The sequence below is a fragment of the Apiospora marii genome (assembly GCF_038362585.1).
Source record: "Apiospora marii strain CBS 49790 chromosome Unknown utg000011l_segment0_segment0, whole genome shotgun sequence".
NCBI lineage: Eukaryota > Fungi > Ascomycota > Sordariomycetes > Amphisphaeriales > Apiosporaceae > Apiospora > Apiospora marii.
The window spans coordinates 2,606,167-2,632,083 of record NW_027117382.1 but is presented as its reverse complement, the minus strand read 5'-3'; the positions used below and the strand labels follow the sequence as shown (position 1 = coordinate 2,632,083).

General features: G+C 54.7%; 11 protein-coding genes across 11 annotated transcripts; 6 read left to right on the top strand and 5 right to left on the bottom strand.

The window, feature by feature from the left end:
- Positions 1-770: 770 nt before the first annotated feature.
- On the top strand, positions 771-1,852 carry PG985_013908 (alpha beta protein; the record flags this gene model as incomplete). Its single annotated transcript, XM_066833674.1, has 2 exons — positions 771-854; positions 938-1,852. 2 exons carry the CDS (start codon positions 771-773, stop codon positions 1,850-1,852), a joined length of 999 nt encoding a protein of 332 aa, XP_066678414.1.
- A 596-nt stretch (positions 1,853-2,448) lies between these two features.
- Positions 2,449-5,224, top strand: PG985_013907 (uncharacterized protein; the record flags this gene model as incomplete). The annotated part of the gene is made up of 4 exons (XM_066833673.1): positions 2,449-2,458; positions 2,558-2,681; positions 2,786-5,060; positions 5,138-5,224. 4 exons carry the CDS (start codon positions 2,449-2,451, stop codon positions 5,222-5,224), a joined length of 2,496 nt encoding a protein of 831 aa, XP_066678413.1.
- A 752-nt stretch (positions 5,225-5,976) lies between these two features.
- On the bottom strand, positions 5,977-7,887 carry PG985_013906 (uncharacterized protein; the record flags this gene model as incomplete). Its single annotated transcript, XM_066833672.1, has 1 exon — positions 5,977-7,887. One exon carries the CDS (start codon positions 7,885-7,887, stop codon positions 5,977-5,979), a length of 1,911 nt encoding a protein of 636 aa, XP_066678412.1.
- Positions 7,888-8,755: 868 nt separating this feature from the next.
- Positions 8,756-10,004, bottom strand: PG985_013905 (uncharacterized protein; the record flags this gene model as incomplete). Its single annotated transcript, XM_066833671.1, has 3 exons — positions 8,756-9,643; positions 9,784-9,879; positions 9,936-10,004. 3 exons carry the CDS (start codon positions 10,002-10,004, stop codon positions 8,756-8,758), a joined length of 1,053 nt encoding a protein of 350 aa, XP_066678411.1.
- A 546-nt stretch (positions 10,005-10,550) lies between these two features.
- Positions 10,551-12,569, bottom strand: PG985_013904 (uncharacterized protein; the record flags this gene model as incomplete). Its single annotated transcript, XM_066833670.1, has 3 exons — positions 10,551-11,868; positions 11,939-12,329; positions 12,401-12,569. 3 exons carry the CDS (start codon positions 12,567-12,569, stop codon positions 10,551-10,553), a joined length of 1,878 nt encoding a protein of 625 aa, XP_066678410.1.
- A 589-nt stretch (positions 12,570-13,158) lies between these two features.
- Positions 13,159-13,601, bottom strand: PG985_013903 (uncharacterized protein; the record flags this gene model as incomplete). The annotated part of the gene is made up of 3 exons (XM_066833669.1): positions 13,159-13,308; positions 13,376-13,515; positions 13,574-13,601. 3 exons carry the CDS (start codon positions 13,599-13,601, stop codon positions 13,159-13,161), a joined length of 318 nt encoding a protein of 105 aa, XP_066678409.1.
- A 401-nt stretch (positions 13,602-14,002) lies between these two features.
- Positions 14,003-16,877, top strand: PG985_013902 (uncharacterized protein; the record flags this gene model as incomplete). The annotated part of the gene is made up of 3 exons (XM_066833668.1): positions 14,003-15,509; positions 15,562-15,718; positions 15,770-16,877. The coding sequence occupies 3 exons, from the start codon at positions 14,003-14,005 to the stop codon at positions 16,875-16,877; spliced, it is 2,772 nt and encodes a 923-aa protein (XP_066678408.1).
- Positions 16,878-17,248: 371 nt separating this feature from the next.
- Positions 17,249-17,437, top strand: PG985_013901 (uncharacterized protein; the record flags this gene model as incomplete). The annotated part of the gene is made up of 1 exon (XM_066833667.1): positions 17,249-17,437. One exon carries the CDS (start codon positions 17,249-17,251, stop codon positions 17,435-17,437), a length of 189 nt encoding a protein of 62 aa, XP_066678407.1.
- Positions 17,438-17,618: 181 nt separating this feature from the next.
- PG985_013900 (uncharacterized protein) lies at positions 17,619-20,504 on the top strand (the record flags this gene model as incomplete). Its single annotated transcript, XM_066833666.1, has 3 exons — positions 17,619-18,161; positions 19,251-19,732; positions 20,030-20,504. The coding sequence occupies 3 exons, from the start codon at positions 17,619-17,621 to the stop codon at positions 20,502-20,504; spliced, it is 1,500 nt and encodes a 499-aa protein (XP_066678406.1).
- A 93-nt stretch (positions 20,505-20,597) lies between these two features.
- On the top strand, positions 20,598-21,077 carry PG985_013899 (uncharacterized protein; the record flags this gene model as incomplete). Its single annotated transcript, XM_066833665.1, has 1 exon — positions 20,598-21,077. One exon carries the CDS (start codon positions 20,598-20,600, stop codon positions 21,075-21,077), a length of 480 nt encoding a protein of 159 aa, XP_066678405.1.
- A 2,071-nt stretch (positions 21,078-23,148) lies between these two features.
- Positions 23,149-24,426, bottom strand: PG985_013898 (uncharacterized protein; the record flags this gene model as incomplete). Its single annotated transcript, XM_066833664.1, has 3 exons — positions 23,149-24,064; positions 24,129-24,240; positions 24,375-24,426. 3 exons carry the CDS (start codon positions 24,424-24,426, stop codon positions 23,149-23,151), a joined length of 1,080 nt encoding a protein of 359 aa, XP_066678404.1.
- Between the last annotated feature and the right edge of the window lie 1,491 nt (positions 24,427-25,917).

Genomic DNA, 25,917 nt, shown 5'->3' with positions numbered 1-25,917 from the left:
TATTTTGGGGGCACGGAAGTAACGATTTGGGTTTCCCTCTAATAGGAAGCACAGGAACGCCTTAGATGGCTTTTCATCAGGGGGTGATTAGGCATAGACAAGACCAGCAAGGGTTGCAGAGCCTTTGTTGGATGTATACTACTACACACAAAAAGTGTCCCCGGATCTCCACTCGATGTAGTGTTTCGAATCAAGAGTTCTGGGTGGTATCACGTAATAATGAAAAAGGAACCTCAATCTGTAAATGGCCAATACCCAATTGTGCTGGGTTAGGTTCGATTGAATATGTGACCAAAATTGGAGATGGCTGTTTGAGAATCTCTGAGCCCGGCTATTCTGACTCGTGGAAATAGCAGCGAACTTTCTTCACATGTAGCCTCCTTTTTTGTGAACGCCATTTGCGGCGGTGACCTCGCGATGCGCCTAATCAACGAGGCGCAGGTGGTGTGACCAAGTAAGCTGCGGTAGAGCCTCCTTGCTGGAAGCCTTACCTCATCCAGGTCCAATTTCCTGTCATTCTCACCCAGTAGGCTGAACTCACGGGCATTCGCAGTGATTCTATTTGTTATTTCCTTACGAGCTCAGAGCCAAGTACACATGCCTGGCTGGTTCCACAGAAACTGGACCTCGAACCTCATAAGCAAATATTGTTTGCCTACCTCGACCTAGTCAGCAATTCTGATCAATCCTCCCTCTTACACATTCCATCAATTAACCCAACCATTATTAATATATAGTATCGAAGACTGATACGCAAAACGCCCTGGAACATGGTGCAGGAAACAGAAGGCACGTTCAAGGTGCCCGCCGTCGGGAAGATCGGGGAAGCTGATTTGTATACCAAGACATGGCTGGTTCGTCCTAAACCCAATTAACCTATCCAAAACTCTTGACCATGATCATCAACCACTAACATGATCCCTTGCCCTACCCACAGCCAGATGGGCCGCCCAAGGCCAAGCTGATCATGGTGCATGGCTTCAGCGACCACATGGGCCGGTATTATGATTTCTTCCCGTCGCTGGCGCGCGCCGGCATTGCAGTCTACGGCTTCGACCAGCGAGGCTGGGGTCGCTCGGTCAAAACGCCGGCGCAGCGGGGGCTAACGGGCCCGACGTCCACGGTGCTGGCCGACATCGCGGCCTTCATCCGCGCACAGCTGCCTTCCGAGGTGCCCGTCTTCGTACTGGGCCACTCAATGGGCGGCGGCGAGGTCGCGACCCTCGCCAGCGACTGCGCCTACGACGACCTTATCGGGCAGGTCTCCGGGTGGCTTCTCGAGTCGCCCTTCATCGGCTTCACGCCCGTCGAGGAGCCCAGCTGGCTGCTGGTCTTCAGCGGACGGCTCGCGGGCCGGTTCCTGCCGCACATGCACCTCACCCGGCCCATTCCGCCGGAGCACGTCGTGCGCGACCCCGTGGTCCAGCAGAGCATCCGCGAGGACACGCTCATGCACGACACGGGCACGCTTGAGGGGCTCGCGAGCATGCTGGACCGCACGGAGGCGCTGTCGTCGGGCAAGACGAAGCTGAGCCCCAAGGTCCGAAGCCTGCTGCACATGCACGGCGACGGCGACCTGGTCTGCAGCTTCGATAAGGCCAAGGCCTGGTTCGACCGCCAGAAGCCCGGCGTCGAGGACGCTACGTTCAAGAACTACGAGGGCTTCTACCACCAACTGCACGCGGACCCCGGCAAGGAGATGTTCTTCAAGGACGTCGCGGACTGGATACTGGCTAGATGTTCTAAGGGGGGTGCTGATAAGGGTGTAGAGGCAGCCCCTGTTGCGGCCGAGGCACCTGCTGTTGCTGCTGCTGCTCCTGTTGAACACGGCGTGCCGGAGTCCAAGTTGTAGATAGAGACACAACGGGACTTGTTAGGCAGCCTGCGGGTATTTATCTATGTTTGTTTGTTCGGATTATTTGTACAGTTGCTCGCAAGCGCTCAATACCATGGTCGAATTCCTTCCTATATATAGTCTCGTGCGACACCATACTCTAGTCTTTCAATGCCAGTGACGGTGAATATCCAGGGAATACACCCAACGCTCAACTTCAGCGTCCTTCTACCTAGCTATTGCACTGAGGGATAAGGGATAAGCTTCCCAGGTGGGGCGCGGGGCTCTGAGCTTGTGGGCTACGTAAGACATCTGGGCCAACCAGGCTGCAGCATTGGCAGGCTTAATATGGAACCCTGGATTCGGGCTGAGCTGGAGCCATCATTCAATCCATCAGTCAGTCAGTAGTCAATCAGCTGTACATTCCGCCAAAGGGGAAGGCCAGCGAATCGAAGCTTGAGTCCAAAGTACACGCTTTGGTAAACCCCCTAAGTTGAAACAACAGACTTGTTCCCCCAGGCACCTATCGTGCTGGCACTTCTGACCTCTTCATCTGCTCCATTGAGGCTATTTGAAGAAGTCGGCCCTTGAAGGGCCCTTATGCTTTGGTCACGATGAGTTCCCGTACGTCGAATCTGGCCTCATGCTATGCTATGCTATGCCATGCCGTAGCTTCTTCGTCCCGATAGAGAGTCGCAACACTGACACGCGTCACAACCACAGTCAAGCAATTCATCCGCAACGTGCGAGCGGCCAAGACCATCGCCGACGAACGTGCCGTTATTCAAAAAGAGAGCGCTTCCATTCGTGCCAGTTTCCGAGAAGAGAGCGGTGATCACAACATTCGGTACGCACCTTCTACATCCCACATCTACGCCTGCGCCCTCTCGCCGCAATTGATGAGCTGGGGCTGGCTGGGAGGGACCAATTCGTATTAACAGAACTATGCAGGCGCAACAATGTAGCCAAGCTGCTCTACCTCTTCACCCTCGGCGAACGAACCCATTTCGGCCAGATCGAATGCATCAAGCTCCTCGCCTCGCAGCGCTTCGCAGACAAGCGCTTAGGACACCTGGCAACCAGTCTGCTACTCGACGAGAACCAAGAGGTCTTGACCTTGGTGACGAACTCGCTGCAAAACGATTTGGGCCACTCCAACCAGTATGTCGTCGGTCTTGCTCTTGCGACTCTCGGCAACATCGCCTCTATCGAGATGTCCCGAGACCTTTTCGCCGATATCGAAAAGCTCGTGTCGACAGCGAACCCCTACATCAGACGGAAAGCGGCTCTGTGCGCCATGAGAATATGTCACAAGGTTCCCGACCTGCAAGAGCACTTCGTCGAGAAGGCCGCCGCCCTTCTGTCCGACCGCAACCACGGCGTCTTGCTGTGTGGCCTTACCCTTGTCACTAGCTTCTGTGAAGCTGATGAGGAGGACGGCGGTGAAGAGGGTATCGTGGAAAAGTACAAGCAATTCGTGCCAAACCTGGTGAGGACGCTGAAGGGGCTTGCGACTTCCGGTTATGCCCCTGAACACGATGTCACTGGTATTACCGATCCGTTTATTCAGGTCAAGATCCTCAGACTCCTTCGAGTGCTCGTCCGCGGCGACCCTGAAGGAACTGAGCAGATCAACGATATCCTGGCACAGGTCGCTACGAACACGGATTCTACTAAGAATGTCGGAAACTCGATTCTGTACGAAGCTGTACGGACAATCTTGGATATCGATGCCGACTCTGGTCTGCGTGTGCTGGGCGTCAACATCCTCGGAAAGTTCCTCTCCAATCGCGACAACAACATTCGTTATGTTGCTCTTAATACCCTGACACAGGTCGTCGCCATTGAGCCCAACGCTGTACAGCGACATCGCAGTACAATCCTCGACTGTTTGAGGGACCCCGATATCAGCATCCGGAGAAGAGCTCTCGAGCTCAGTTTTACCCTGGTTAATGAAAGCAATGTCCGAATTCTCATCCGGGAACTTTTGGCATTCCTCGAGGTTGCCGACAACGAGTTTAAGCCGACCATGACGACCCAGATCGGTCTTGCTGCAGATCGATATGCCCCCAACAAGAGGTGGCATGTTGATACCATGCTACGCGTGCTGACACTTGCAGGCAACTTCGTAAAGGAGCCTATCATGTCGTCGTTTATCCGCCTCGTGGCAACTACTCCCGAGCTGCAGACTTACGCCGTGCAAAAGCTTTACGTCAACCTGAAGAAGGATATTACACAGGAAAGCTTGACTCAAGCCGGAGCATGGTGCATCGGCGAATTCGGAGACCTGTTGCTGCGGGGTGGCCAGTATGAAGAGGAAGAGTTGGTCTCTGAGGTTAAAGAACACGAAATCATTGACCTGTTCTCTACGATTCTTAACAGCAGCTACGCCACCCAGGTAGCCACCGAGTATATCGTCACAGCCTTGGTCAAGCTCAGCACACGACTGAACGATGCCCCTCAAATCGAGAGAGTACGAAGACTTATACAACTCCACTCAACCAGCTTGGATGTTGAGGTCCAACAAAGATCGGTGGAGTACAACAACCTTTTCGCCTATGACGAGATTCGCCGGGGTGTACTGGAGAAGATGCCGCCTCCTCAGATTCGGGAAGCCTCGCGGGTTCTTGGCGAGGCTAGCACCAAGACAAAGAAAGCCGCGAACCGAAGGTCCAAGCTGGTCGCCAAGCCCACCACGGACCAGGATCTCCTGGATCTTATGGGTGATACCACCAGCGCTCCTCTGGCCTCTCCCACCACTGGGCCGAGCAACACGGATCTTCTAGCCGATATCCTGGGCGGTACTGCTTCGCCCCCGACCTCTGGATCTCCGGCGCCGCAATCTAATGTGTCTTCCATCATGGACCTCTTCTCACAAGGCCCAACAGGCTCGCCTGCCCCTACCCAGCCTACCGCGTCAGCAAGTTCGGATCTGGACGTCCTCGGTGGCATGGGGACACCTCCCCCGCAACAGCAAGGGCCACCTGCGCATCCTTGCTACGATGCGAATGGCGTGAATGTCACTTTGGCACTGCAACGCAACGCTGAAGGCGCTATCCAAGTCACCGGCCGTTTCCGCAACTCGTCGGGTGCCCAGATCTCGGGCGCGGGCTTGCAGGCTGCGGTCCCCAAATCCCAGAAGCTGCAGCTCCTTAACATATCGAACACCGATATTCCTTCCGGTGGTGAGGCAACGCAACTCATGAGGATTGTGGGCGCTAAGGGGGTAAGTTCTAACTATTTCTCCCATCATCATTTCTGCCGTTTGAAAAGAGTATTCTGCTAACATGTTATTCTCTGCAGCCTCTGAGGTTGCGATTAAGAATAGGTTACACACATCCCTCGGCGGGACAGGTCATGGACCAGGTCAACTGGACTGAGCCATCGTAGATTATTAGCAAGAGCGTGAACATGTGAATAAAAGGAGCTTGAACTGTCTTGAGATTATATTGTCTTGGAACCAGATCAAACCTTTGAGTGAATCGCCAGTGTATTGAACATCCCAGCTGGTGAAGGGGCATCATGACGACAGCCTAGATACGCCTCTGTCTCCCACCTTACGGGATGCATTGGTTTCATCCACTTACTTGGTCGTCAGTCACATCACTGAAATAACAGTATTGTTATGCAAGCATCTCAATTAGCTATGAACCCCTCCGCCAAGGTCCTCACAGTAGAGAGGACCCGCCAACATGAAGGTTGGTACCAAGTTCGGTCATCTCTTTAATAGAGCTTCAGACCAACAGATGGGGTGCTGAGGATGTTCTCCAGATCATCCAAGATCTCTCTCAATGCTTGTTATGCGGATCCCCCGCTGCTCATGACTATCTGCTAATCCAACACATACCAATTACACCATTCTCCTTTTCACGCCCCGGAGGTGTATTTCTCAAATCGGCGAGTGTCAAATCCGAGAATCTCACAACAAGAAAATTGCTCCGTATTTCATTCCTTCCTTTCCAGCTTTGTGATGACCACCTGGGGGAACATATCTCCTGTACCGCTTCTTCCTCGCCTTCTTGTCATTTGCAGCAACAGCAAAAGCTCTGTGGTTTGTTGGTGCGGATCTCACATTCATTCCCGTCGGCGGCCGTTGTGGTTTCCGCATGTCCATCATTTGCCGCGTGGCGACGCCGTTTCGTCTAGTCATAGATATTCTCGTCATCCTCCTCTTCCTTCTTCATCATGTTTCGCTTGCCGTGAGCATGAGGCCAGTCCGGCAGATCTTTGACCCAGGGTCGCAGGACCTCGTTGACGTACCACAGCGGGGTCTCGTGGTCGAAGAGCATGTCGTAGAACACATCGCGCAGTTCCTTCAAGTAGGGATCGGGGTCGACCTGGGGCAGGTAGTCGTTCGACAAGGGGCGAGGGATCTCGTGGCGGCGCTCCAAGGCAAACTGGGGCAGCGGGTATGGAGTGTTGCTGGGCGGGATGTCCTGGTTGTAGGCCCGCATGTAGGGCAGCATCGCGGGGCGCTCGTGGTCCCGCAGCCGGCCGACTTCCATGTGGCCGCCGCAGTTGATGTCCGGCTGGCGCCAGGGCAGGTGCCAGCCCGTACCGTCGACGAGGTAGGTGCATGCAAGAACGGTGGTGAGGGTACCGTCGTCGCCAGGTATCTCGCGCAGGATCAACGGCATCGAGCCTGCGAGCTCCGGCTCCATGCTTCCGCGGTCTTTCTCCAGCGGGAAGACGGTGACCATGGTGGGTCTGTACTTCCATTTCATCGTTTCTGCCATGATGCCCCCCGACACCTTGACGCTGACTTCATACAAGGAGCCGTAGACGCAGGAGCCCTCCAGGTCGAGCTCGTTGCTCTGTTGCACGATCGTGTTGGTTCTATCATACACCCTGTTTGTGTAAACCGGCGCGATAGTGGCATAGCCCTCGGGGTCTTGGTCACCAGGGAAGGGGTCGTAGCCAGTGGCAAGATAATTCAAATCATACCGCCGAGGACCACATCTCAGCCAGCGGTAACCCTTCAGCTTGGCACGACATACGTAGATGGCGTCGGGGAAGGCCTTCTCCATCTTCTCCTTGCTCATGTACAGGCCCGTGGCGAAGTAATAGTACTTCTTCACCTCTTTCTGCTTGGGAGGTTGCTTCTTTGCGTTGGTCGGGGCGGGAGACTCATCTTCCGACTGATGGTCATCTTCTCGAACCTCCTCGGTCTCCTCGCCAGAAGAATGGCTGGGAAGGTACTCATTCTCTGATGAAGGCGGAGGGGCGGCGGCCCGGCCACGGCGTCCGTTGTTGCCCCGGCGGCCTTGCTGATCTTCTGGCTGGGGCTCCGGACTGCTCGACAAGACCACGGTGGTGTCGCCTGACGAAGTGCCAGCCGTTGCGTCTTTGGCGTGAACAGGGCCGTTCTGACCCGGAGCTTGAGCACTCTTACCGGATGACACCATGATAACATCATCAATGGTCTCCTCCTTGTCCATGTCCACATCGCTGTCCGTATCGTTTACGCTGAAGTCGTCTTCGGTCTTGATGCTGGTAGAAGCAGAACGGGCAGCGAGATATCGCTTGCCATAAACCAGATTTCCTCCCATGTCCTTATCGCTGTTGGGTTCGACGTCCTCCAGGCCGTCAAGGAAAGCCACAATGTCTTTCTCGGTGGCGGCAGGTCTGGCGTGTGACTTGATGTCGGCGATGTTGAGGTTGGTGTTGCTCATGTCACCAACAGGCATGGCAGTGCCACGCACCTTGGATTCCGGGCAGTCTTTATGCCAGAGCAAGTCGGGGTTGGCTGGGAAGCCATCGTGTGCGTCACTACGCCAATGAGCCATGTTGCCTATCTGTGGCGGGGGGAGACACCAACGACAAGATACCGGGAGCCTGGCAGTCTTGTTGTTACCTTGCGGAACTGGGAGATCATTGGTGACAGCGGCAGCGGTGTCCCGTGAGAGCAACTCGTCAAAGCTCAGCAACTCGACAGGACGGCTGCGCACTCGGGTTGGTGACGTTATCTCAGGGAAGTTGTCCAGGCGGGACATCCGCGAGAGGTAACCAGCAAAGCTATACATTTCGACCTTGGGGCGGTTGGTGCTAGCCATTGTGCAATGTTTGAACTCCTCCAAGTTCGATCGGCGAGTGATGGATCCGATTTCTTGGATCGCAACTTGGGAGTGGCGTGTTCCTTACTTTGTTATTACCTTACAACTCAATGACAGCTGTCGGGAAGGAGATTGACCAATGAGTACAACGAAAAAGAGGTGAGAATGTGTTCAAGTGAAAGAGTGGCTGTGTGCGATGACTTCTACGTCGGCGATGGATGAGGTGAGGTGAGGAAGGGGGTCGGTGATCAGGTTCAAGAAACGTCTCGATGCCAGCAGTGGTGAGGGAAATGTTTATCATGTCACTGATCACAAGTTGACAGGAGTTCAAGGGCATGCAAAAGAGGAACGCCCACAACCATGTGAAAAGGTGACAAAGTCTGGCCTGGACGTGCTGGAAACGTGACGCTGAGCTCGAGACTGACCATCCACGCTAGCTGATACAAAGTGACTTGAGCTTCGATTATTCCTTATAGGGGACTTGGATCGGATGGCGGGGTACTCAGTTACTGCTGCACCTTTTCGATTGTTCCCTTTGGATGAAGATTCACTTACACACCGCCTTGCCTTTGCCAGGCAGTAAGGCCTGACATTGTTGGTGGTGATGCATTCTGTCACCCGCTAGGTCATGGGACAGTCAAGGTACTCTTGCATGGCAATGTGATGGAAACATGGCATATCTTCAACATTGTAGTAGATGAATGCTCCATATGAGGTCAGTTCCAGGCCTTCAGTAGCAATTCTTTGGCTCGCCAGCTACAGGCGACGCGGCAAGGGGCTGGAATTTGCAAAATTTAACTGCCAGGAATAGTACAGATGCCATAGGTTGGACCCAGACAGCAAGAACAAGAAATTGCAACCACTGTCTTTACCACCACTTCTCGCATAGCACCCGATGAGGCTCCATGCCCAAGCCGTCCTTACTCCTGAGTTTATCCACAAACGAATCCGTCATATCTGGCACGCCGCAGACATACACCACCGCAAACCTCCTCTCCTCTGGGCTTCCGACCGCCTCCTCGATATCACCGATCTCCATACGTCTGCCCAGGAGTGAAACATTGGACGACTCTCCGACCTTGATGGCGCCCTTCTCTTCCTCCTGACCAGCGCCACCTGTCAAGAACAACTTGAGCTCGCCCTTGACATTATCCTCCCCCTCTCCAAAGATCTTGACCAGCCTGTTGAGGAACAATATCTTGCTCACGTCCCGCTTCTTGCTCTCTCCTGATGGCCCCGAGTCGGAACCCAGGGTCGGGGTCAGGGGGTCTTTCACCGAGTAAAGGAACTTGACCTCGAACGGGAGCGGAGGCACGAGCGAGCTCGCCATGGAAATAAGGGGGTTAATTCCCACTTCGCCGGCGACAAAGACAACACGCCGCAGGGAACGGACGTTGATGCCCGGCGGGGGCCAGACGAAGGAACCCCCGACGCGGACTTGGAGCTCGCGGCCGAGGATGGGTTCTTTGGCCTCGGTGGTGGTGGTGGTGGTGGCGGATATCGCCGACGGGTCCCCCTTGTCCTTTCCTTCTTGCCAGAGCCAGGCCGCGGGTGGGTTCGAAGGCGATTTCTGGACGGCCAACTCCAAGTAGCCCGGCGTCGCCGTTGGTGCCTCTCCACCATCCCCCCTTGCCTCATTTGCTGCATTTATGGCCGCAGAAGAAGGCCGGGCCTTAGATGGAGGCGACGTTATGGTAAAGCCACCCGCCTTGGAAACGCCGGGGCAGTAGACATCGAGCCATTGGCCAGGGAGGAACTAAAGCAACGCACGACACGTGTGAGAGATGACCCCAAAAGAAAAGTCTGCATACTGAAGTTTGTATGTTTGCTATAAGGAGAGTGAAACAAGAAGAAGGAAGCTCAGAATAAGGAATTATTATGGGTGTATATAATTACCCGCAGCGGTGGGCCATCAACCGGTATCTCCAATCGAAAGAGCCGGATCTGGTCATTGACTTCATCGATCTTGCGCAGCACCACCGTAAACAGCGACTGTCGCAGGTGTCAGCCAAAAGCAATTCGTGGATAATATCCCTCAGACTGCTTACTTTATCCCTTGGCTCTGCAGCCGTTCGTTCAATATGCCCGGGTTTATTGACGGCGGCAGTTGAAGCCATTCTTGAAGCCTTCCTAGCCAAGCCGGGGACGAAGGATGTTGAGGTTGCTTTTAATAGCAAACGCATCTAGTCCCCTGGATACCTCGAAATAGTAGTTACGACACTGTATCACAGTAACTCGGCGCACATAGCAAATGTGTAAAATTGTTGGAATGGTGAGATTGCCAAGAGCCGGTACTGATGTTATGGAGTTTCGAGCGGGGCACCACTATCAGCGAGGTTGAGATCCTAGAAGCTTAAACGGGGATGGAAATATCACGACCCTTACCAGGCGAGTCCAAAATTTCACAACAATAACATTCAAATCGTTTGTCAGATGGAGGACCAGTGCCGTGTAATAAAATTTCTCATTCTCCCTGAATTACTCTACCTTGATTATGTTGACCGTCCCGGCATCAAGCCTGCCTTGTCCCTAGCCATTCTTAAACGCCTCTAGCTGTAACGTCTGATCTCAATAAAGCAACATACTCATACATCATGAATCGTTGATATCATATATGCGCCCCCGTGATATGCCATATAGGCTCGCTACTTGTGTTCCGGGACTCAGATCCAGTTACCCGTTGGTGGCTCTTTGCACGACTCCCAGGTGTTGCGTTTATCGAAGAACTCAGTCATAGGCGAGACCTCGTTCTCAATGCTTCCGGCAAACCCACCATGGAATGTCGGACTTGGTAAGACGATACCAGCTCTTCGACTATTGTTTCCACCAAGGGAACCGCCTGCCTGCAGCATTATTGGGTTTTCGTCAAAGGTCCATGCCTTGAGCTCGCGTGAAAACCGACGGTCTGAATCGCTGTGTCTTTTTCGCTCACCATGCCCGTCCAACTCTTGCTTGGTTGACGTCTTGTGCAAACGTGGGCTCCAAAATCGACCGATCGATCTCTTCGGGACGGGCGACGGCGTGCGCCTTACCCACAAGGAGTCGGCTAGCCCCAACGCTTCACGGTCAAGGGGAGTGGGACGTCTGGGGATGGCTTCTTCCGAGATCGAAATGGGGATTCGACGGTGACCAGGTTGCTTTTTCACTCCAGTAGTGAAGGGTGACGACAACTGAGCTATGTGGCGTTCAAGAACACTCCCTGTGGTCGTCATGTATGCTCCCGGCTCTGGATGCCCGGGCGAATCTGAAGCTATTGAGGATGGTGGGGAATGGTCGTAATCCGAAAGGGAGCCACTCTCACCCCCCTTCGTGCCTTTCATAGCAAGCGTCACCATGGATGGTGCAGACGAGACTACTGTGCGTGCCATGCCAATCGCAATGTTATCGTCACCAAACTCCCCATCATCCACGTATTGGGCAAGTGAAGGGGTGAGGGAAGGGCAGTTGGACTTGAGAGAAGAGTAAGATGAGTGCCTTGAGGCAACCTTGGGGGGCTCAGGTAGTGGACGGCGGGATAATTGCGTAGGCAAGCTGTCCTGCGTATCAATGGTTGCCTGTTGTGCAGAAACGCTGAAATCCGCAACAGGTAGTCCCTGGGGCGGATCTTTCAAGCAGTACTGGGCGGACGTGGCGTTTCCTTGGTGGTTCTCGATGGGAACATGAGCAGGGCCGTCGAAGACGAATATGTCGGATGGCTCGACTCCAAAGGCGAAGCCCGACTTACAAGGATCGTCGTCTTCCATGGTGGGAGAGTTGGATGGTGATTTCTCCTGGGTTGACTCGGTGACGGACACGCCCGAACCGATCCGCGGCAATGATCGTTGGCTTTCCGACTGTGGGATGAGACTCAGTTGAACGAGATTCTTCATCGACCGATAATGGAAGCAAAAGGTTGCATAGGGGGAGTCCTTTGGGTCGACCAATAGCCAGTCGTAGAACGTGGCGTCCTGCGGGTTCTCAACAAGGCCGCCACTTGGAGACCTGCAGCTATGTCAGCAATCAATCTTTTTTATATCACAGTTAGAAATTGAGTGCCTGCATGTGTACCTACATAATGCCATATCGATCCTGGTCGCGGAATTCGGGTAGTTTCGGGGCGCGTCGCTTTCTCCCCTTTGAGCGGAATATTTGCACCTCGATCAGGCCGCCATCTTCGGCAGCCGACTTCTTGTCAAGGCCTGCCATGAAGTGGAAGTATCTGGTTTCAATCCCAATTTCACGTGCTCCGGTGCCGAGATCTTTGTCTCGAGATTGGGTTCCGGGCTCATACAGTGCCCTCACGACGGTGCCTCTGATGGGTCGCTCCGGATTGCCGTTCTTGTCAGGCTTCATCGAGATGCCCCAAGATGTGATTGGCCGACCATTCATGAGCATCTTGAAGTAGAGATGTGAAGCCTGAGAGGGAATGCGAAGAATTGAGTACTTGAGCCAGAACTGCTCCCCTGTTCAATTGTCAATCTCATGTAGGCTTGTGGGTTGGTGGGCTGGAGGGGGGACGATCGCTCTCACTTACCAGGCATTGAGGGGATGTAGACCGAGATTCGGGGCTTGACCTTTTTCTGGCATGTTGGGTCTCCGTCTGTAAGTATCACCGAAGCCGAGTCGGGATGGGGGTACTCTGGCAGCTTCTTTGCCTCAGCACTGGCGACGATCGAGACGTCAATGCCTCGAAAAATCGGCATCGTGGCGGATGTCAGAGCAATGGTCCAAGTGTGTCCATGAGTTCACGTCCAGACAAGAGGTCGTCGAGTTGAGACTTGAAATCAAAGTTCACTGACACAGTCGGAGCTCTGGGCTGGGTTATTAATCGCCGCCCTAGCTGATGTTTCGTCCAGGCTGCGCCTTCTCCAAAAAGTCATTCAACTGGGTCTCGTTCCTGTCGTTGCTTCTTATTTTTAGTTTTTATGCAGCAGCTAATGTCCGAATGAAACGAGTCAGAGAGAATCTAGAAGGGCCATCCGAGCTCTCCCATTTCTTAGGTAAAGTTCAGTAAGCAAACTGAAGAAGCAGGTAAGTGGCATCTCGTGCAGCTTGCTGTCCCTAAGCCAATGGATGTCCTGGTACATTGTGCCAGCCTTGGCTCGAGCCTGATATTGATGGAAGGTATGCACACGCAAATTACGCCGACACGCACACCACCACCATTTTAGCTATCCGTATACAAGGTAGAGTTCAATTGGTGAGCATCGGTGTGATCAACGCCTCTATTCCTTACACTGCGGGACCCCCGGTATGTACAGATGCAGCTCGCTCGCTCGTGTGTCGCGCCCCTTATGACTTCTCCAAGACCTTCTTGGTGTCCTCCTCCTTGTTCAAGAGCCCCAGGTTCCTTATTTGGCCTGATGTCGGGGCGCTCTCTCCTCCTGATGCCTTGGCCTCTGCCTTGCGGTACGCGACTTGAAGCTGTCGCACTCGGGCAGCCTGTAGTTTACCTGCGTTAGCCTGGGTTCTCGATGGCTGGCAATCAATTGGACCGCGCCTAGCTGACCTCTTTCTTGTGGTGCAAGCACTCGTAGTAGTCCTCCAGCACGGGGGCGCACTTTGTCTTGCCCGAGTTATCGTCGGCGTTGGTGTTGACGACGTAGCAAGCCAGAACCTCTTGCCAGAAGGGGAAGCAACGGCTGGGGCCTGTGCGAAATCAATTGGGTCAGCGACTAGATCAATTGGGCAGCGCGTGTAGACTCACCGCCGGTAAGACCGTATCCGGACGCCATTGTGCAGTGAGGGAGGGCGTGAGGACTTTCGTGGAGCGTTTCTTGGAGATTCAATTGAGCCTCACAAGCTTCTGGGTTGACGTTGAGGTCTCAGGAGCTCCAAGCCACCCCAGCAAGCCGAAAGCCCGAGTGCGGAATCGTGGCTGGTGGATCGATGCGAGACATTCATCTGGCACTAGCCACAATTACCGCATAATCCTGGACTTGTCGCATCCCTGCAAGGCGCATCCGTCAATTAATCGATACAAGCTCCAAGGTACTTGCTTGGCAACAAGTGACGAACGTGGTGCTTTCGCTATTGCGCCCGCATTGATACCCAGAAGTGCATCTAATGTGGTTCCGTGGTATACGACTATTACTCTGATGCTGCACAGTTGGAAGATGTATAGAACCAATACAACATGACGACAATGATTTCCCCCGCCAAGATCATCCTGCTTGCGGCCCATCTCGCTACTAAATCCGACATCGACAGCCTAACATCGCTGGCCCTGCGTCACGACAAGGTACTCCAGAAGGAGTTGGTTCTGCGCATCCTCTTAACCTGCCTTCCCGAGACGGTCGATTCCAACAATTATGTGTCGCTTATCGAGTGCCTAAGGTCGGAAGTGGCCGAAGACATCGAGGAAGACCAATGTCCAGAGGTCGACTGGTCTTCTGTAGAACACTTCACGGATGCCGAAGCCGCCAAGAAGGTCCGGAAACTGCGACTGCTTCCGCTCAAGTCGCCCAATGCGCCCGAAGACGCCGCCGACGACCCCATCAGTCTTTTCCTAATCCACCGCGCCCACCGAGTAGACGAAGAAGCCGGATTACTTACACAGCTCCCTGACTTGATTGTGCCCTTCCTGGACCATGCGCCCTGCATTCGTGCATGGATGATCTCGGCACTCTTGCCTCTCCTTCGCCGCAACTACGAATACTACCCAGATGCGCCGATACCACATACCTTGTCAGCATTTGAGAAACTTGACGACCGTGCCGCTGTTAGCGTACTGCTCGACCATACCGGTGCTCGTGAAGAGGACCTATCCCACGTCGGGCGGGACTTGCGCGGCTTGCTAGGACCATGGATATACCACGAGAAGAGATGGAAGACGCAGACCCCCGAAGATGGGGAGTCTTCCGCGCCGAAATCGTCATGCCCGGGCTGGGAAGAGATGCTTGAATGGCTCACTCTGCAAGCATCGAGGTCATGGAGAGTCGCAGTGAAAGCCATCGAAGATTGGGATGGTCCTGAAGATATCGACATAGGGGGTTATGGCACAATGTGGCTCGGGGATGATGAGCAGGGTTATCTCGAGCAGAGATACGCGAGAGCTGCGCTGGCCTCGGCGTACTTGATCACAGAGGCCTCAGTCGAGGCTCTGTCAGGGGTGAACTCGGTCATCACCAAGGTCATGAACATGATGGGCGAAGACCCATGTCCCACTCTACAAGTAGCCTCGTCCCTGCTGTCGCCCCTGCCAGACCTTACCAGCGAGCTTATCGTCTCCGCGCGAAATGCAACATACATGCGTAACGACCTGCTCGAAGAATCCAATGTCCTGACGTCTCCCAAAAAGCTGTCCGCGCAGCTACTGCATGCACTGACACTGAGTGCGTTCATCCTGACCAAGTCCGGCACGCTTTGCAACGTTCGAAGAGCCGGAGAGCTCGCATTTCTGCAAGACGAACGCGAACAAAAGGCAGAAGCCAGCAAGTTCCTGCGCAACCTTCGCAACCATGCCCCGAAAACCGAGGATAAGTATTGGATGCGAGCTCGCAATGAGTTGTTGTGGCTACGGGACTGGGGCGCTGAAGAAGTCTCGGATGCTGCCTCCGATCTCCGCATCCAGGGTGTGTTTGGGCAACTAAACCGAGAGTTCCTCGAGACGGAGTGTCTCAAGGCAATCCTTACGAGCGGTCGTGAGTACCCCACGGGCAGGCAGTATGGGAATTGGTTGCTAACTGGTACTAGGTTACGCTCTCGCCCGATCCATATACGAAGACTCTCCTGAAAGGCCACTGCCAGATGAATTACTGGCAGAAACCATTATTGGCTCGGCCATGACAGCTTACGACAATGCCTCAAACCCGAATAGGACCCGTGGTGGTCTTCTGAAAGCCGACGACATGTAAGTTTCTAACCGTAAACATGAACCAAACTCAGCACTGACATCTTCTAGCATTCATGCGTTCCCCCAAACCATCCCTGAAGACGGCCCAGATGCCAGAAAGATTGAGGCTTTGTTGAAGGCGACACACGGGCTCGGCGAGTATCGCCTTGTCCTGAAGCAAGGCGAACCTTTTACTCCGGTAGTGCTACGTGTGCACTCGGATCCGATCTCTATTATTGGCAAGCTTCTCGAACAAAACCCAAAAAGCTATACACGCCTTCATGCGTTATTAGAGATTGGCGAGAACATGGCCAAGGCTGGACTGCCGAACCAGGAGAAGGCCACAAAATTCTCTCCGTCTTCCGAGTCTGGACCCGATCAGCAATTCATGGTCGAGAAACGTATCACGGCAATGTGTGTAGATGCGGCACTGACCGAGGATGACTTTGAAACCGCGTATTCTTACGTCGTCAATCGCTTGGCTTCAACAGGTGGCCCCGCGCAGGTGAAAGCGGCGAATGGAACTTCTTCATCCACTGTTTTTGATGAATTCTCCTGGAAAGCAGCGCTACAGGCGGGCAAATACCGCCGTACTACCCGAACGGTACGACCTACACATATCGGAACATCGAATGGAAACCTCGAGATTCGCCATTTGGAGCAGCGCATGGAGTGTTTGTCGACCGCCTTGCGCATCGCTCCCCCCGCGACTCTGCAGGAGATATTGAACGTCTTCCGCCGCTGCGAGGAGGAGCTGGACGCGGCGATCAAGGCCGAGGAGCAGCAGGAGACGGCGTGGGACAACCAGGGCGACAACGTCCAGGCCATGCCGGGCGGGTTTAATAGCACCGTGCCCGCGGGCGTGGTCAAGTACTCGAACCCGAAGCCGTCGCGGCAGCAGGAGGAGGCGCCCATGTCGCTGTTCGACCTGTCGCGGGCCAGCATGGCGCGGGCGCAGCGCAACTTCTCCGGGCTCGCCAGCTTGCAGCAGAGCAGCGGCCAGACCACGACCGCCAGGGGCATCGACCAGCCGCAGCACCACGACGATGGCGAGGAGGCCGCGAGGGTTCGGAAGCGGGATCAGCTTCGCGAGGCCGCGGTGGGAACCCTGGCGTCGGGGGTGGGTTGGCTTATCGGGGCAACGCCGGCTGTCGATCGGTCACAGGAGAGGGAATGAGGTGGGGGCGACGATGTACAAATGGGCAAATGAGCAAATGAAATATACTACTATTCTACAGTTACTACAACATACATTTAATCAGTATCGTCACTTCGATCAGGCCAGTTTTCTCCGGCTTTAGTACCCACGGCGGACACAGAAGACTTCTATGAGTTGCTACCGAGGAATATCAAGTCGCGTTTTAGGAAATAACAAAATCAATATTATCAGTCAACAATTACATGGTAAATGTATTAAGAAAAACCCCAAGTGGACACATCCGCTCCCCCAATTCCCAAATAAATCATTGCGCGCACCCCTTGATGATAGGGGTGGCAACTCTGCTAAGTAGTAGCAGCTCTCTTTCCCCCTTTCTCAACCAATGCGACATGGCCGGCCGACCCCGGCTCAGGAAAGACGGTTTCCTCTTTGCGTCCGCGATGGCCTTCTTCGCCACCCTGCAGCCCGTCGGGGTCGTGGGCAGGACCGGCAGGCCATCGGGGCGAAAATTCGTCAGTGTTATCTTCGATGTCGGCTTCGTGGTGGCAGTGGTTATGTTTATGCTGCGTGGTGGTTAGCAACGAGCCCAGTATACGCCACTGTTGCTGGTAAAAGTCTTCCGGGGGGTGGTTTGGAGTGTTTTTACAACGATAATCATCAAGATGATGTATCCACGTACTGACCTGATGATGGTTGATCGGCATCCTGCATGACCTCATCGTCCTGCTGCGTCACCTTCGGGCCGGCATGCCGGATAGCATGGCGCGCCTTCTCAATAGCCACCTCCGACTTCAAGGACATCCCAGCGACAGCCGCCTCGTCCCTGTAAAGCGGCGAGACGCTGCCCTCGTCGCCACTGCTGGTGTCGCTTGCGCTGCTGCCCGCGCTACCACCGCCTCGGAGACTGAAGTTGCTGTTGTTGTTCTTTCTGTAGGGCACCGGGTTGGCGAACCCATCGTTGCTCTTCCTCTTCGCAGGCCTTTCGCCGGCCGCCCCCTCCGGAGCCGGGGAGGAAGGATAGAAGCGCTGGGCCACGGCCCGCCCGGCGTCCCGGTGCTGGCCTTGCTGCTGCTCGCGGGTCGGCATGGCGGCGCCCTGGAAGGTGGTTCCCTTGGTGAAGTGCCGCTGCGTGGCGGCGAAGGTGGCGGCCATGACGTCGTTGCTGCTCCTCTGGTACGGTGGCTGCGTCATGTCCTGCTGCTGCTGCTCGAAGCTGCGCTGACGGGCCGACTCGAACTGCGCGCCGCCCAGGCTGGGGCTTTGGGAGGTGGCTTTTTTGTTGCCAAAGCCCAGGAAAGCGTTGTATGTCATCCTTTCGGCCTCGTCCCTGGCTGATCCGCCGGGGCGGTGCTGCTCGTAAAAGGCTATGTTCATTTCGGGGTCCAGATCGCCTAACCCAAACAGGCGGCGTTTGGTTGCAGAGCCGGGTTGTGGGGGAGCAGAAGGAACAGGAGCAGCAGCAGCTGTGGGTTTGTACGTCCGCTGCTTGTCGTTGCTTGCTTGCGAAGAAATCGAAGGGCGGGAATAGCCAGTAGGCGGTTGTCTCATCGCCGGAGATGCAGGGGCAGGGGCATCAGTAGTAGCAGTATGTGGCCGCTTGTTGTTATTGCCTCCCTGTGAAGAAACCGAAGGGCGGGAATAGCCAGTAGGCGGCTGTCTTGTAATAGGAGACGAAGCAGCAGCACTTGTACTGGTAGTTGCCTTGCCGTTGGTGGCGGTGGCGGCGGCGGCGGCGGCTGCTGTGGAGGAGGAGGAATAGGGGCCCGCGGCCTCCGCCTGAGCATCTTCCAGCGCGATGGTCTTCTCTAGCTCTGCTACATGCTGCTCAAACTCTCTGGGAGTCATATTCAGCGGACTGCTCATATCAAAGCGTCGCGGGCGGCCTTCGATCGCGGAATTATAGCGCTCCATCTCGAACTCCTGACCGCGCCGGACCAACTCTTCCATCATCTCCGGGTGGTCGCGGTACCGCGCCCCATCGGGGGGACCGCCGCCCTTCAGGCCAGCCATCATCGGGCCGCTGCCGGGACCCCATATCTTCTCCATTTCCGCATCGGTTAACGGCTTCTGCGGCCTGGACCATGCCCGGTCCTGGTCGAGGTTGACGAAGCCGCCGATGGAGTTGCCGTCAGCGGGCACCGGCGGCGGATCGGGCTTGTTCAGGTCGTCGTCGAGGAATGAGGTGTCCATTGGAATTTTCTGCGATGGCTCTAGCCAACCCTTGTCCGCGGACGGGCTCTTGAGACTGGGTTTGGGCGATGCCTGTGGCTTTGTCTGCAGTGGCTGGTGCGTCTGCGTGTGCGTCTGCGGTTGCGACTGCGGGTGCGACGTTGGCCGCGGTGGTTGATACAGTGGCGATTGTTGCTGCGGTATTTCCTTAGGAGTGAATAGGCCGCCGTTGCTGCTGCCGCCGCCGGTCAGATCCTGTTGCCAGGTGACGCCCTTCTTCTTCACCTCGTTCAGGACGGTAGGGGAGGCGGGGGCGAAGGGGTTGCGAATGCTGGACTTGGCGGCGGTGCCCTTGATAGGAGCGGGCATGCGGCTGAACTCCCAAGCGGGCTTCTTAAACCCCTTGGTTCCGAATGTCTCGCCCTCGTTGAGCGGCGGGGCATCGGGCATCTCTTCCTCTCTGCTGAAGAAGCCGCCGTCGTCGTCCGCGTCCAGGTTCTCCTTGCAAGAGCCGTCAAACGAGCACGACCGCTTGTCGCGATCCTCACAGAAGCGCTCGGCCCACTTCCTTATGTTGACTTGGGCGTAGTCGCAGTCGTTTCGCCACTGGTTGCCGCTGGCGTCGTTGGACGTGGCCCACGAGTCGGTGCCGTAGAACTTGGCCCACAGGTTGGGGTCCACGAGTGTCTGGTCGGGCTTATTGGGTTGGTGCATGCTCTGGATGCAGGCGCGGTTTCGTGCAGTGCGACATGAGAGGAAAGGGTGTGATGCGGTGCCGGGGAAACTAGTACCAAAGGCGTGTTCGCGGTTGTTGACGTCGTAAAAGCGGAAGCCTCGAATGAGGTCCGCAAGGTCTTTCGCGGGCCGGCCGCTGCCCTGAGGCACGCGGCGCCATGGGGGAAAAGCCTGGGAGTAACCTTGGGCTCCTCCTTTCGATGTGGTTGGTCCCGCGCCGCCCAAGATGAAGTCGAGGGACTTTCTGCGCAATAAACCACCCCCAGCTCCGCCGTAGACGAAGCTGTCGTAGCCCTTTATAGACTCCTTCGCGACCTCCCTCTCCGCGGCCGACATCTTGGAACCGTTGCGACGCAGATGCTTGATCTCGGCCGAACGCGAGCGCTCGTTGATCTCGAGCCAACCGCGCATCAGCTTCTTGGCTTCGAGCAGACTACGCCGGTCCTCGTCGCTCTTGCACTCGGCCGTGGCGAGATAGGCATCGAGGCACTCGTCGATGTCTGCGGCTACCTCGTCCTCATCATCACTGCCGTCTTCCATGTCATCGTCGTAGAAAGTTTCGCCGAGAAAATCGTCAACCTCATCATCTGTGCTGAAAAGGGGAGACTCGCCGCCGCCAGCATTATGCCCGTGAACGTGGGCCATCTTCGCACTCACGATAAACCCGGACTTATCATGGGCCGCCCCCTGCTCTCCCTCGTCAACGGTGACCATCACGTCGCCCTCCGAAAGGTCCGTTAAAGCCTCTAGCTGGGCTTCAGCGGCATCGTCTCCCCCATCTTCGTACCCTTCTACCTCCTGTTTACCTTCCCATTCATTATCAGTATCAGAGCCATGGGCCCGCATCCTCTGCACACACATATAGGCGTGGTCGTTAAGCGTGCGCGTAATCTCCTTAATCTTCGCCGCCTCGCGGTCGACGCTGCCTCCGTCGGTACCAGATCCATTGCCCAGCTCGGCCAGAAGTCCATCCGTGAAGTGCTCGGCGGCGGCGTCGTTCCGCGTGGCCCGCACCGCATCGATGAGCGACGCGATGGTGTTGTTGATGCGCACCCGGCGGCGGTCGCGCTTCCGGCCCTGGGCCTCCTTCTGCTGCTGCGCCTCCGCATGCTCTTGCAGCTTGGCCGCCTTGGCCGGCGACACTCCCGCATTCGCTTTGCCTGTAGCCTTCTTGCGGAGCCGCTCCTGGAGGGCCTCGATCTCGCGCTTCTCGCGAAGCCGCTGCCGGACACGCTGGCGACGTTCCCGCCGGCGCTGGGCCACAAGCATCTTGCGCCTGGCCTGCTGCTCTTCGGCGAGCCGCTCTTCTTGTGACTCATGAGGAACCCATGTTACTTCCTCTTGCAGTACGAAGCCGGGGTAAGGTGCGTTATGCGTATTTTCCCGTTGTAGCTCAGCATCTTTTGCGCCAGGGTGTGTTAACGAACAGCTACTTTGAATGGTCTGGGAGAGGAGACAACGGATCTCAAAAGACAAACAAGGAACAGAAATGGGTGGCATAACACTTACCGGGGACGATCTCATCCTCCCCCACCTGTTTTGCCCAGCTTTTCTGTGTTGCCATGATGGCGATGACTCTTTACCCGATAGCAGCCAATTCTTCCCGATTTGAGAAAGAGCGATGGATAGATAGACGGGTGTCTTGAATAAAAAGGGCTGTTTTATATCAGTAGATAACGGGCCTGCCTCCTGGGGCCTCGAGTCGGCTTATTGTTTCTCTTCGATTTATGAACAAGCTGAAGAGAGAGCAAGAGAACTGATAGCTATGGAAAAGCAGAATGTCTTCCATATTCAGGTCAAAGAGAAGCAGATAGTATTGGAGCTGAGGCTTTGTGCCCCTAGACTTCCTCTTTCGGTATCATCATACGCTTTCTGGGAGATGCTTCCGGCTTGGGCCTTTGTTGTCTCACTTGAGAACAGCAGACTCACTGCACGGCTACCGCTGCGAAGACACAAAGGAGCCTATCCAAATGGATGTCCACGCTACTAGAGACATCTGGTTCGAATCATATGCTATCTGCCATGGGCTTTCAAATTGGAAGGCGATGTGTATTGTGTATACACCCTCATGTTTCTAGAAATGTACGTGACTAGAAAAGTAGCTTCCTCATTAAGCCGGATCAGTTCTTGACAACTAGAGCGGCACCTGGACTTTGAGAAGATATGCAACCAGTTCAATCATTTCATTCAACTACATACCTATAAACCTATGCTTACACTCTGACTTGTCCTGAATAACGCCCTTTCGGACGAAATAGCAACTCATCTCGTCCCCCCTACCTGAGTCAGGCAGCATCTGAAAGCATTGGCCAGGGGACCGAATCCAGGAATCTAACAGGTGTCGGGTTCAGGCCTTACCATGTTGTGCAATTCCAAAACACGTGCATTCCAATGTTTTCATGCTAGAATGGTGCCATTGAGGCCCGCACTGTCAGTTGTTTTTCTTTGTTCGGGGACATTTACCTTGAGGTGCAGAGTCCAGGGTATGGAATGAGGCGCGCTCGCACAAAGGAAGGCGTGCAGTCGAAAACGAATTGCTGGACAATGCTGACTGCGACATGTATATGCTTCTCCGACAAGGCTGGCGAGAGCTGCCCTTTTTCATGCTGGCTCTTTACGGCGATTGCTGAAAGTCCCATCATGCTGAAAAGGTCAGGGATTCTGGCGAGGACGATTGGTTTATGGGCGAGTTCATTGTGTTTACGGAAAGTCGTGTCAAGTGTTGCACCATTGGTGGAATTTGCGATCAATTACGAGTTGCACTTTGCTGTTTGCTGGCCATATCATGCTGAGAGGTCTCTTGACCTATGCCGGCAAAATGCTGCTGAAAACTCTGCAGTCGTTATGCTTCGTCAAGTCTCGAAACCCTCGGAACTGAAAATAATGATACAAGTGTGGCTGGAAAGGGTGAATTAGGCGATCTTGGTGGTGTCCACGGCAGAAACGAGATGTGGGGTGTGGTGAGATCCAGCGAAGGTGGCAAGGTATTGGGGGAATAGTCGCGAGAAACCTCGGGGTGCCGCATTAACTCAAACCCACGTCCGCAGAGTCCTTCCAAACACAGACGTCACCTGGTCAATACCGTCGAAAACATCCGGGCACCACCACTGTCGGTCTCCCCTTCCAAGATTAGGATAGAAATAGGAAAACAAGTGGGGAAATGCCTTTTTCCTTCCTGCCTGCCGTATGAAACTCCTCGTGGCAAATTTTCTGGTATCCGCCGCATTCGTATGCCTAGACACAACAAGAGATAATGAGATCAAGCTAGAGAGGACTTATCTTGAACCGCCTGTCCAAGACAAAATCACCGGAGACACTCGGAGAGGGCCCGAAAGACATCAAGTCAGGACTGGCCAGAAACTCGCCGAGATTACCTTGCTGACCACTAAGCAGCACCACCTCCGTAAGCATCGCGCTCAGGGCGGGAGCCCGACTCAGCGTAGCCAGAAGGGGCCGCATCGCGGGATCGAGCCTCGCGCTCAGGGCGTTCGTAGCCACGATCTCTGTCGCCGCCGCCGCCACGACCGCCGTAGCGTCCACTGTCGCGGTCATCGCGACCACCGCTGGCGTAGCGGTCAGTACGGCCGGCGCTGCCGGTGTAGGTGTCGTCGCGGTCGCGTCTCTCGTAGCCGCCGCCACCGCCACCGCGCTCCTCTCTGTATCCACCTCTTTCCTCGCGGTAAGTACGGTCGTATCCACGGTCGTCGCGGTAGTTTCGATCATAGCCGCGGTCATAGCCGCGATCATCACGGCGATCATAGCCACCTCCGCCGCCACCTCCTCGGTAACGGTAAGGATCATCACGGCCGCCATAGCCACCGCCGTAGCCACCACCACCGCCACCGTAACCGCCGCCACCGCGGCGACCACGGTCATCGAAGCGACGGCCACCCTCTGATTCTGGATTGTGAGAATTGGATCTAGTAACATATGGGGCTGCTGGGGTAAACTCACCTCGCTTGGGAGGACCGAAGTACTTGCCGGGGGTGGGAGTGCGAGGACGGGCGCGGCGGGCCTTCTCAATGCTCAAGGTACGACCATCGATGACCTCGCCTTGCAGGCCATCCTTGGCAGCATCGGCCTGATCTGAGGTAACCATCTTGACGAAGCCGAAACCTCGGGACTCCTTGGTGTGGGGATCCTTCATGATCTGGCACTTCTCAACCTCGCCGTACTTCTCGAAGAGGCGCGTAACCTCGCCTTCAGTCAGTCTGGGATGGATGCCAGTCACGAACAGGTTGGAGCCGGGGTTGATGGCGCCGTCTTCATCGTTCTTGTGACCACCGTCATCCTTCATGTTGCTGTACCGACTTCGCGTTAGGATTAGGGTCGTGTGACTTTGTAAAATACGATTGAGTTGCTTACGTGTCATTGTTGCCGTTGGGCGAGGCTGAGCGGCGACGGGTATCGTGACCATCATCGCGAGAGGCGCGAGGGGAAGCGCTTCGCTGGTCGCGCTCGTATCGAGGACCATCGTCTATTAGCAGCGAGAAGAATTAGCAAGATGAAAACGCGACGTGGAGCGCAGAGTTAATTAGATGCGGCACAACACCAACGAAAGCATTGAGGCGCCACAGTGGTGAGAATAGATTGGTGCTGGGGTGTACTTACCTTCGAAGCGATCGCCGTCAGCAGTCTCATAGTCCATAGCAGCGGTAGCCATGATGCGATGGTTTAACTGAGTCTTCTCAGTTGGTTATGTCTGTGGGAAGAAAGGTGAGCGTGCTGTCACTAGCGCAGTTCGGCTGTTGAGCAGCGCGGTTGGCACGTGTAGTGGGTATGGGAAATTGGCCTAGTGCTATGGCCGAGGTGCGAAAGTGCTAAAGAAGTGAGAATTGAACTCGGGTTTGCCTGCGAACAAAAGACGAGGTTCGAAAATATTAAGGCAATCGCACCGATTCAATCAGGTGCAGTGGATGGTGGCGAGGTGGTTGTTGTTGTTGTTGTGAGAAAGAGGGAATGATGATGAGAATTGCGAAATGAGAAATCGATGCAGGCAGCAGGTGTGGCTGCACTATCAGATCCCGGTGGGTGGCAGTTGACTGGCCAAGGAAAAAAAATTGTACGTGCCACCCGGGCGAAGGCAGACAGGGAGATATGACAGAAGGCAGAAAAAAAAAAAAAGGAAAAATATTAAGCGAGGTTGACCTACCTAGCAGCACAGTGTCGAAACAAGTCACTAGATGGGTTAGTTGTTTGGGTTGAGATGTGTTCTGTCAACACAACTTGATGCCGGGTTCTCTGAATATGGCCAAAACAATGAATGAGGTTGACAAACTGCCGTAGATCCAGATCTAAAAAGTAGGATGGAGTCTTGGTTGAGAGATGCAGGATGGACGAGGCTGCCAGAATTCTAAGGTTCTAGGTTCCAAGGTTGAGCAGCAACAACAGCGAAAAGGTGGGGCTCTCAAAAAGTTCCCGTCAGTTCGCAGATTCGCCAAGTGGGGAGCATCAGTCATTCGGTGTCGGGGAGCTGGCCCGCTGTGAGCCGCACTACACTGACTCAATGCTACGTGTATGCCACTGCTTTCCACACCTTTCCGCGCGGCGGGTGCATCTAGTTTCTAAAAAATAAAATAATAGCAGCATTCAGCTCGCCTCAAGCTTTTTCAAAGCTTTAATCTACCCGTATATCAACGCATCTGAAATCAGTGTTTACAACCCGCGAGCGCCTATGGAGTCAGTCGGTGTGCGCATGTGATCTTGAGGAGCAGAGGGTTGCTGAAGTTCATGTAGATGTTAGATGCTGTACACGCTGTAGGTAGGCTACCGACATAAGTGTGGCCTGTGCTGTCTTGAAATGCTGCAAACAGCCAGATTAAAGCTGAAGTCAGGAATGCAGCCCGACAAGCTCTTATGGCAATTGCAGTGCCATATTCAGAATCTGCAAGCATCCTTGATCTGCGTTAGTGACTAAGGCAACAAGTACCTATTGCCTTAAATTTGCCTTTTCTTTCCTGCTGTCTTGTTGCATTGCCTTGGTGTCGAAATATGCAGATGCAATTTAATTGAACGACTTTACCGAAATGATACTCAGGATACCTAACTCATACATAGTAAACAAACATCGCCACAAGAGCATGTATATAACATCAATTCTCAATAGTTTAGCTGGTAGGCAATGGAATAAATGGTTGAATATAAACATGTTGCA